Below are 11,208 nucleotides of genomic sequence, written 5' to 3' on the forward strand. Positions count from 1 at the left end.
TTGTTAGCTTATAAAGCAGCACAGAAGACATCCGATATTTTCCCCAGTCCATGTATAGTAAGTATTAGTATAGTAAGAAATGAGTATAGTAAGCTTAGTATAGTAAGAAATTCTTAGATTTAGAGGAAGAGGACCTGGCTGCTCAGTGTCTGTGTCACCTTGGACAAGTCTTTTCCCTTCTCTGGGCCTCAATCTTCATTCTTGTTCAATGATTTCTAATATCCCTTACAGCTCTACATCAATGATTTAATCAATCAGCGAGCATTAATTCTCTTCCTACCAAGTGCCCTAGAGATATAATGACAGAAAATAAAACCATCTCCACTATAATTATGTGAAATGAACTAGGGATTTTTTCCTCTACAGATAGGGTGGACTGGCTGGTCTCATCAGATTTCCACTGTCTCAAAATTGAAAGGTCCCTTTCAAATGAGATGATATTAGTAAGCACAGTGGCTGGCACAGAGCAGGCATTATATTAATGCTTTTTTTCCTTCTGGATGTCATTTAAATTCTTCTCTCATACCTGTAATGACTAAGAGTCAAAGCATTAGCTTCAAAAGTGCTCTCTTCTTTAGTTGAGATAAAGGAACTCCTAAAAGCAAAGTTATTGGTGTGTAACAATTGTAAAAAACAGTTATGCTTAGAGATCACAGCTCCACCCGGGCTTTTTCAGGCTGTAATTCCTTCATCTTCTGAGGCAAGGTCTTGGTCCAGAACTCCCACTTATCCTTCTTCAGGCTCTTGCCCACAGACAGCTGCAAATTCAACTGCAGGTACTCTTCCTTCGGCTCATAGACTGGCCAGTGAATAAGATCTGCACCATTTGGGTCCCTGGAAGTCAAAGCCAAACAATACAACCAGAAAGGGGCCATTGACAAGTCTAGCAAGCCACCCCCTACTCATCTTGAGACCCAAAGAAGAAACCCCAGTGTGGGGTTGGCTGACAGTGGGAGCACCCATAGGGGAACCTGTTAAATGCTCTTAAGCAGTTTGGTCTTTAGCTTTCATATTACACCTTTCTAATGCTCCTGAGGTAGAAGGTCCAAAAAGTGAAAGGATTCACATAGGGAATAAGTAGCTAAGTGAAGATTTTAATTCATATCATTGGACTCCTTTTCACTGGGGCAGCTAGGTGGTACAGTGGATAAACCTGAACCTGGAGTCAGGAAGACCTGAGTTCAAATCCAACCTCAGACACTTACTAGCTCTGTGACCATGGGTAACTTATTTAAGCCTGTTTGCCTCTGTTTCTTCATCTGTAGAATGAGATGGAGAAGGAAGTGGCAAACTATTCCAGTATCTTTGTCAAGAAAACTCCAGATGGGTTCACAAAGAATCAAACACAACAACATTGGACTCTAAATTCAAAGCTCTTACCACTACCACCTGTCCTAATCTTTCCCAAAGGGGAAGAGAAGTCATTGGGACTCTAGGGAGTTTCTGATCTTTCTTGTTTTCCTTTCAAGATGCTCATGTGTAGGGTAAGTCTGCCAGAGCAACACCCCCAACCCCTAACCCTAGCCATGGACTTGAGGAAGGGCTACAGTGTTCACCAGAATTTGTCTCTAGGTTGAATTAACTTTTTTCTGAACAAATTTCAATCAGGAAACTTCTATGTAAGTGGGAAACCTTTATGTGCCCAGGAATAGGTGCTACCCCACAGGGAAACCGTTGGGAGCCCAAGGGGCAGCTTTCTCACCCATGACGGGCAAAGTTTGCCCAGTAGCTCATCATTCTATGGCTCAGGAGTTTTTCCTCTTCTGTGCCCTCTCCTAAAACTGGGAACAGAAAAATAAACATCTTGGTCAAGGTCAAAGGGTAGACCCAATGGCCTCCTCTCCTCTAGTTCCCAGCCCCAACCAACCAGTCAATCCTGCTCTGGTCACTGACCTTATCTTCCTCCAATAGTTTCCTTACTGTCACTCCCCTCACAGATGACCTCCCAAGGTTTCTGTTGGCCTACTCTGACTCCATAAATGAGTGCCTCCCCAAAAAACAAAGTGGTGCAGCTGAACTGGAATCAGGAAGACCCGAGTTCTAATCCAACCTCAGATGCTAAAAAGAGTGACCCTGGGCAAGTCACTTAAATTCTCTCTACCTTTGTTTCTTTGTTTGATAATAATAGCAGCTCTGCCCCAGGGTTGTTGGGACAGTAAAAAAAAAAAAGGGATGGGGAGGTAATATTTACAGAGTGCTTTAGAAAACTTGTAAAAGTGTTACATAAATGCTAGTTATCATTAATATATTTATTATTATATATTGTTATAATAATGTATATTATAATTTTATCAACCAGGTAACTATTCATTGCCTCCTCCATCCCCAGCACTGTGCCAAGGGTTGGAGAGACAAATACAAAGAATAAAAAACAAAAACTCTTCTCAGGCAGCTGGGCACCCATTCAGTGCCTCCTGGGGGAACCTGGCAGAGGGCAGAAAGAACCCTGGATTGGGGTTGGACATGCTAACTCTGTGGTATCAGGTAAGTCTCTTCCTCTCTCTGAATGTCAGTTTCCTCTTCTGGACATCAGACACAATCCCTCTCCTCCCCCACACTGTGATCCTCACAAAGTATTTGGGAAATCAAATAGCAGCTAGATGACAGGTGGACTGAGTGCTGAACAGGAAGGAAGAAAGCACGAGTTCAGATCTTGACTCGGACCCTTAACTAGCTCTATGACTCTTGGCTGGCTCAGTCTCTGTTTCTTCATCTTTAAATGGGGACTGCACCAATACCTACTTCACATTATTGTTTCAAAGCTATCAAATGAGAATGTCCTACACAAAGCTCTTTGCAAGCCTTTGAGCAACGTATAAATGCTAGCTACTTTTAGCTATTTTTATTATCATTATTAAATAAGCTAATAAATGAGAAGGTGCTTTGTGGAAAGGTAAAGCATTATGTTTTGATGTCAGAGAGAGTAAGGTAGATGATGGAGGTGGCAGACCAGAGCCCCAGGGACTCCGCCCCCTCTGCCTCCCACACCAAAGCACAGCTTCCCACTACATCCAGTCTTCATTGCTTACAGGGCACTCCAAAGACAAAAGGCACCTCATCACTGTGGTCGGCTTTCACAAAATCCGGCTTGCGGCCCCTAAACATGCTTGGTCGGTGCTGAAATTCATAAAAGTAGACTGGAGAGCTGGGACCTAGGTAAACAAAGGAAATGTCCATGGTTATTGACACATTGAACACAGGGCAGGGCCATATGGCAGGGGCCTCAGCCTGATTCCTTCCTTTGGGGTGTGGGGTGACGGTAGCTGGCCATTAATAGGCAGGCTCCTAGAGGGCAGCCCTTTAGCAAACACCATCCAAGACGGATGCCATGAGGCAGGACAAGTGCTGGGGTCTGATGTGGCAGGACCTGGGTTGGAATCCTGGCCCCACCATTAACTCTTAACAAGATCTTGGAGGAATCCTTTCACTTCTCTGAGGCTGATTTTACAACTGTAAGGTGGAGATAATAATCTCTGGTCTATGTACCCCATGGGAAGGGGAGGGGAAGAGAATAAGCATTTGTTGTTCAGTTGTCCATCAGTCAGATTGATCTCATTTGGGGTTTTCTTGGCAAAGATACTGGAGTAGTTTGCCACCTCATTCTCTGGCTCATTTTACAAATGAGGAAAGTAAAGCAAAGAGGGTGAAGTGACTTGCCTAAGGTCACACAGTTAGTCAGTGTCTGAGCCCAGATTTGGACTCAGGAAGAGGAGTCTTCCTGACTCCAAGCCCAGCACTCCATTCACTGTCCCCCATAGCTGCCCTATGAGTAAGCATTTAGAGAGCACCTACTTTGTGCCCAACACTGTGCTAAGTGCTTTACAAACATTATCTCCATAGAGCTTTGTAACAGCACTATGATAAAGGTGCTATTATTATTATTCCCATTTTATAGCTGAGGAAACTGAGGCAAACAAAACTTATATGACATGCTCAGGATCACACAGCTAGAAAATGTCTGAGTCTGGATTTGAATTCAGGTCTTCCTGACTCTAGGTCCAATGTTCTATCCATTGGGATGAAGTTGTTGTGAGGGGAGAGAATGGATGTAAAGTGTTGTATCCCAATAAATCACCCTAGCAGGGGTTCTTGGATTTATTTTTAGCTGAGTACTTTGATAACTCAGTTTCAACATAATTGGTTTTCTATCATGTACAATTTTGTACATCTAAAAGCATTACTCTGGAAGCAATCTTCAACTTTCCCTGGACTGCCAAAGGGTCCAAAATGCATACCCCCAAAAGGTTGAGAGCATCTGCTTATAGAAATGTGAGTTATTATTATTCAAATTATTTGTAGACAATGGTCACAGAGTCCCCCCCTGAGGTTAGGTGGAGGTAGGAGGGAAGATTAGTTGTTGTTCTTTGGGTCTCAAAGAGGACCAAAATGTCCTCCTAGAGTCAGGTTTCAGCATCCGATTGTGACTGATCAGACCAACATGAGCTTGGAATGTTCTGCCACAGGTCAGGCACAAATAGAGCATATGAACATTTGGGGTGGATTCTCTATATTTGTGCATCCTGTGTTTCCTTTAAGCTGTTTCAATTCTGCTTTGCTCATAGAGCACAGCACCTTCTTTGATGTGGGCATGCCATGCTGAGTGGTCCTGTGCCAGTGTCTCCCATGCCACACAATTCCAAAGTTTTTAAGAGAGACCTTGAGAGTGTCTTTGTATCGCCTCTTCTGACCACCATGTGAATGCTTGCCCTGTGTGAGTTCTTCATAAAATAGTCTTTTAGACAAGTACACATTTGACATTTGGACAATGTGGCCAGTCTATTGGAGTTGTGCTCTCTGAAGCAGAGTTTGAATGCTTGGCAGTTTAGTTCTAGAAAGAGCCTCAGTGTCTGGTACCTTATCATGCCAGATGATCTTCAGAATCTTCCTAAGACAGTTCAAATGGAAGCAATTCAGTTTCCTGGCATGGCGCTGGTATATTGTCCAGGTTTCACAGGAATTCAACAATGAGGTCAGCACAACAGCTCTGCAGATCTCCAGTTTCGTATTCAATCTAATACCTCTTCTCTTCCATACTTTACTTTGGAGTCTCCCAAACAATGAGCTAGCTCTCGCAATGTGTGCATCAACCTCAATATTAATGTGTATTCCTAGAAAGTATGCTACCAATTACGTAAACTTATCCACAGCACTCAAAACTTCTGTGTTTGCTGTAACCAATGGTTCCACATAAGGATGGTGTGGTGGTGGCTGATGGAGCACCTGTGTTTTCTTGGTGTTAATTGTTAGGCCAAAATTAGCACAAACAGCCAAGAATTGATCCATACTTTGTTGCATCTCAGCTTCAGAGGCTGCATTGAGTGCACAGTCATCTGCAAACAGAAAATCATTCACCAACATTCCCTCCATTTTGGTCTTGGCTTGTAGCCTTTTCAAGTTGAAGAATTTACTGTCAGTGTGGTAGCTGACATTGATGCCATCTTCATCCTCATCGAAAGTATTTAACAACATGGCTGAAAACATCATGATAAAAAGTAGGGGAGCTTCAACCTGAGGTAAGCAGTCAATGGCCTCAGCATTAATTGATGATCTGCTGAGAACACTATGGAAGTGTTTTCAATCCATCTCTCTAGGCTCATATCCTTATCACTAATCAATTTGGCTCCATCAGCACTGGGCACTTGAGCTGCAGAATAGGTCTTTGACCTACAAATAGCCTTCAGGGCATCATAAAAGTGCTTCTGATTGTTACTATCAACATAAAACTGAATTTCATCTTCCTTCTTACAGACCCAAAAATCCTTCATTTCTCTAAACTTTGGTTGTACTTTACTTTTGATGGAATTAAATGCTGCCTTCTTAGAGATGGATGAAATATTCTACTGGTAAGCCCTGTGGAGTTCTCATTTTTCATTTATCAGCTTCTGAATTTCCTCGACATTTTCATCCAACCATTCTTAGTGATTGCAAGTGTTCTAACCCAGATGAGCAAATGCAGTGCCATACACCAGATCTCTGAAAGCTGCCCACTCCTTTTCTTCTCCACTGTTGCCAACCGTGTGTTGGCTCATCTTTTCCTCCAAGTTTGCAGCAAACTATTCCCTTTCAGAGAAGAGCTCTAATCTGTTGACATTAATTCTTCTGGTAGTCATTTTGCCTTGGGTATGCCACTTTTCTTGAATGCAAATCTTTAGTGGGAGAGGATAAGTTTGTGATCAGTCCAGCACTCTGTGCCACACATTGCCCTCATCACTCTCACATCCTGTCTGTCTCTTCTTCTTACAATCACATAGTCTATTAAATGTCAATGTTTACTGCAAGGGTGCATCCAGGAAGTTTTATTGTGTTTCAGTAAATTGAAGACAGTGTTGGTGATGAGAAGGTCATGAGATGCACAAGTCTTCTGTAGAAAGTGACCATTGCTGTTGCTGTTTCCAACTGCATTCCTTCCTAGGACTCCATGCCAAGTTTGGTATAGCCTGAGCATACTCTAGCATTAAAGTCACCCAGAATTATAAGCTTGCCTTCTTTTGGTACATTGATGATAAGGGTCTCCAGGTCTTTAGTCAATGAGCTTGTATATCTACCAAAAGGAGTGAATGACAGGTTCATGACAATGTGATTGCCACTTCAGGAAAATGTCATGCCACCATCATCAGTGCCTATTCTCCCACCATGATGGACCCTGATGAGGTCAAAGAAAAATTTTATGAAGATCTGCAGACCCTTATCCTCAATGTGCCAAAATAGGACAAGCTTATAATCCTAGGAGAGAAGAAGGAAGGGTAACAAAGGGATTTAACAAGTCTGGAGGCTACAATAGCAAATCCAGAAGCAGAAGCCTTCTTCTGTATCAGTGTGTAGGTGACATACACACATTGCCCTAGAGACAAGAATTCTTACGCTGATTCTGAAAAGGGCCCATGCCATACTCACTGTGTTGATATTTGGCCACTTTGAGGGAAGGAATAACAAACATCAAATCCCCCACCATTTCTTGGAATTGAGCTCGATATTCTCCAGGGTCCTCAGTATCTCTTAAATACTCTTCCATCATCAACTGCCCAAGCTTAGGAGGAAGACCCTGTAGGAGACCCAGGAAGAGAGAGAGTAACAGAAAAATGAACTTACCTGGCAGCAGATTATTTGGGGATGTTTGCTGGTTGATTGTAAGGGATGAGCAAGGGAGCTAGGGGACACAGTAGGTAAAGCACTGGCCCTAGAGTTGGGGGGACCTGAGTTCAAATCTTCCCTCTGACATGTATTAGCTATGTGATCCTGGGCAAGTCATTTAACTTTGTCTCAGTTCCTCATTTGTGAAATGAGTTGAAGAAGGTAACGGTAAACCACTCTAGTATCTTTGCCAAGAAAACCCCCAAAAGTGGTCACGAACAGTCAGACATGACTCATCAACTAAACAGCCACAAGGAATAAGCTCACATAAGTTTGCCTGCTATTCACAGGCCCTGGGTCCCATTAGATCTTTATACCACCTCCCCACCAGGGCCTGCTCTTTCTGGGTTAAATTCCTCAAGAAGATACTAGACTACTTGTGGTTGGGCTTGGTATAGAAGGGATAAGGGGCTCAAAAGAAGTATGAAGCTACATGGGATCTGCAAGGTCCCTTCCTTCTCTGTGACTATGAAAGAAGAAAGTCAGAAGGTGAAAGGACTTTCATTGGCTCTCTCCTAGACTATTTCAATGGCCTCCTAATTGATCTGTGCCTGAGATCTCTCCCTACTCCAAGCAATCCTCCACTCATCTTCCAAAGTGATTTTCCAAGAACAGATTTGACCTTTTTGTTCTCCTCCCCCAATTAAGTAAATTCTAGTGGGTGCCCATTATCTCTAGGATTAAATACAAACTCTTCTGTTTGGTGTTTAGATCTCTAACAATATGGCCCCATCCAGTCTTATTATACATTGTTACCCTCTTCACAATCTATGGTCCAGGCATTCCAGCCTTCTTGCTCCTCACACTTCCCATTCCATCTCTCATCGCCATGTCTTTGCATTGGAAACACTCAGCTCAGAGAGTACCTTCTACAGAGCATCTTTCTTGGTTCCTCCCTCCTCTAGCTGCTACTGCCTTATCCCTCCTCCAAGATTGGCTCTGTGTCAATCTCTGGATGTGTAGCTTATCTCCCTCATAGAATGTAAGTTCCTTGAGGGCAGGAAGCACTTCCTGGGCCGAACCCAGTGCTTACTACATATCAGGCGCTTATAAACAACAACAATAGAAGCAGCAACAAGAAACACCAAAATGTAATCAACTGGTATCTCACCAAAACTGAATTTTGCAGTGCTGACTGGATACTTTTTTTATCCATGTTTTCCTTAAATATAGGAATGTTCAGTTGCTGTGGAGAGAAAATGGTGCACTGTGACTGGTCTTTAGAACTTTACAGAATTTATGCATTTTTTAAACGAATCTAATACAAGGAAGTAATTTTACCCTTTAAGGAGGAACTAGTGCAAAAGATTTTTTTAGGAATTATTGAATAATGCTCAATAGACACTGGACAACTCTCAAGAAATTTTGCAAAATAGCCAGCAAAATGGTGGGTGATGTATATAATAACCAGTGGTCATGGTTGCTTCATAATCACCAGTGACCTTAGACAATAACTTGTGCTTCCTATAATAAATTATGCTAGAAATGATGCAGATGGAATTCTGTTTTTCTGATTACTGTAAATCGACCAATTTTACATGCATATGCTTAAGGAGGTAGGTGAAAAACGGTTGTTAATATCATGTTATGTTTAAAGTTAATATTGACCCAATGACCTTTAGATATGATGATCTGAAGTCCATAGGACAGAGATCTGATCTCACATCAGGAGGCCTTGTTTCTTGTCCCAGCTGTGTGACTAGAGTTAAATCATTTCCTTTCTGGGAACCTCAGTTCTCAACATAGAGATAAACAGACCCTCAGTTCTTTACAACTTACAGATAAACATCTCAGTGGTCCCTAACTCACAGTGGTTACATTGAAAGAAGTTTTTTTAATAAACTATAAAATTCTATGTTAATGTTACAGGGTATCTATCATTCACTGTTTATTTAAAATAGATGTGGGATAGCTAAGTGACACAGGGCACAAGATCTGGAGTCAGGAGGACCTGAGTTCAAATTTGATCTCAGAAACTTAATAGCTATGTGACCCTGGGTAAGTCACTACCCCTGATTGCCTAAAAAATTAACAATTTTTTGACTTTTTGGAGAGGAGAAGGCAGGGCAATTGGGGTTAAGTGATTTGCCCAAGGTCACACAGCTAGTAAGTGTCAAGTATCTGAGACTAGAATTGAACTCAAGTCCTCCTCACTCCAGGGCCAGTGTTCTATTCACTGCACCACCTAACTGCCCCCAAAACTAACAATTTTTTTTTAATTGTTTAAAAATAGAGGGAATTGTAGAGTTTTTTTAATGAAAAAGATACTAGAACTAGCTGGGGCTTCTCTTCCTAAACTTCTGAGCAGATTTGTACATAAAACAAGGTATCCATAGAGAAAAGTACCAAAGTTTGAATCACTTCTGATTCTTCCAGGAAATCCAGTTTAGGGTAACTTTTCTGACTTTAAGAAAGGCAAATTTACAGATGACACAAAGTCAGGAAAGTCAGTTAACATATTGGATCATGGCGTCAGGGTCCAAAGAAAGGACGTGACAGGCTAGAATTTTGGACCAACCACAGCCACTAGGATCAAACTTAATGGGGACAAAGTCTTACAATTTCAAGATGGGGAAGGCATGATTAGCTGGCAATTTATTTAAAAATCTAGGGATTTTGGTGAACCACAAGCCCATAAGAAGACAATAAGGTGATATGGCAACCTACAAAGCAACATGGTGTTTAGGAGTGTTAAGAGAGGCACAGCTTCCAAGCATAAGGAGGTGAGAGTCCCCCTGTGCTCTGCTCCTGGGGAGACTATAATTATCCCTTCCACATCTTGACTTTCCTCATTGAGGTTTTGATATATTGTGGGTAAGCAAAAGAAATTAAATTGGAATTTTGGGGGAGCTTTGTAGAAGCCGAAGACAACAAGCAAAGGCCAGATGACACAGAAAATGTTTAGAAACTCAGAAATACATGAAACATATTAATAGTATTGCACAATATAAACATATTTTATCTTTTAATACAATAACAGTTCAAAGACTCTCTGGTACAAAAGTAAGGTCAAAAAATTTTACATGGATTTTCCAGATAGTGGGGGTGCTGCACCATCAATCCTGGTGATGTGGAAGGGATCTATATCTGAAATCTTTTATTCAGTTCTGGGCATCACATTTGAGGCAGAAAATAGAGAAGCTGAAAAGGGACTCATGGTATTGCCATACAGGGATGGGTTGAAGAAACTTGCTTTGCTGGTCAAAGAAAAAACTTAGGGCAGGAGCAGACCTGATAGCCACCTTTAACTGCTTGGTGGATGGTGACTTGGAAGAGGCATTTAACTGGTGCCATTTGCCCTAAGGGCAGAGCTGGGGACAGCAGGTAGAAATTGAAAAAGAAGAAAAATTCCATTTGATATCATGATGCTCTGCCCAACTGTGAGAGCTGCCTAAAAGTGGATGGACCTGCCTCAGGAGGCAATAGGTTTTCCCTCCTTGGAGGTCTTCAAGCAGAGGTTGAATATCCATTGGTGCAGTAAGTTATTGAAGGGTTTCTCTTTCTACTCTGACTTGGACCCTACTGGTACCATAGACCTGATGAACTCAGAAAGTCTGTGATTCTTTAGTGAAGTATAAACTGTAGAGATCTGAAAGAAGCTGGCACAGAATAGAACATGCTAGAATCTTACCATAGGAATAATCCAACCAAATTCATGGTTGTTGACTCCGATGATGGAAGGGACATGATGAAACTCTCCTGCAGCCAGCAACTCTTCAGGATGTTTGGGGAAGAACTGCCCATCAACTACTCCAGGAATTATGTTGAAATGCTAAAGAAAGAATCAGAAAAAAAAAAGAAAAGGCAAGTCTATCTCCACAGTCTCCCTTCTACTTAGCACCTTCTCATGATTCTCATTGTTACTATCCTACTTCAGACACTTTTGATCACTTACCTGAACTCTTTTTTTTTCTTTTTTGGAGGAAACAAGGGTTGAATGACTTGCCCAGGGTCACAGAACTACTAGGTGTCTGAGGCCAAATTTGAACTCGGGTTCTGCTGACAGTAGGGATGGTGCTCTCTCCACTGCACCACCTTGTAGTCCCTACTTCTCTGGACTCTTTCAACAATCTCCAA

The 11,208-nt window shown here is 42.0% G+C and overlaps 1 protein-coding gene across 1 annotated transcript in view; it reads right to left on the bottom strand.

The window, feature by feature from the left end:
- Positions 1–268: 268 nt before the first annotated feature.
- The window catches only part of LOC138159445 (cocaine esterase-like), a 39,326-nt gene continuing 28,386 nt past the window's right edge, over positions 269–11,208 (bottom strand). The window contains exons 8-13 of the mRNA XM_069085809.1: positions 10,763–10,903; positions 8,243–8,317; positions 6,895–7,042; positions 3,030–3,152; positions 1,703–1,781; positions 269–834 (exon numbers count right to left, since the gene is read on the bottom strand). Of these exons, the coding sequence (XP_068941910.1) occupies positions 651–834; positions 1,703–1,781; positions 3,030–3,152; positions 6,895–7,042; positions 8,243–8,317; positions 10,763–10,903 (750 nt within the window). The 3' untranslated portion in view covers positions 269–650. The remainder of the gene's footprint in view (positions 835–1,702; positions 1,782–3,029; positions 3,153–6,894; positions 7,043–8,242; positions 8,318–10,762; positions 10,904–11,208) is intronic.

This window comes from Petaurus breviceps, unplaced genomic scaffold (assembly GCF_028583685.1).
Source record: "Petaurus breviceps papuanus isolate PSGF00001 unplaced genomic scaffold, PetGlider_PUasm1.0 176, whole genome shotgun sequence".
Classification (NCBI taxonomy): domain Eukaryota; kingdom Metazoa; phylum Chordata; class Mammalia; order Diprotodontia; family Petauridae; genus Petaurus; species Petaurus breviceps.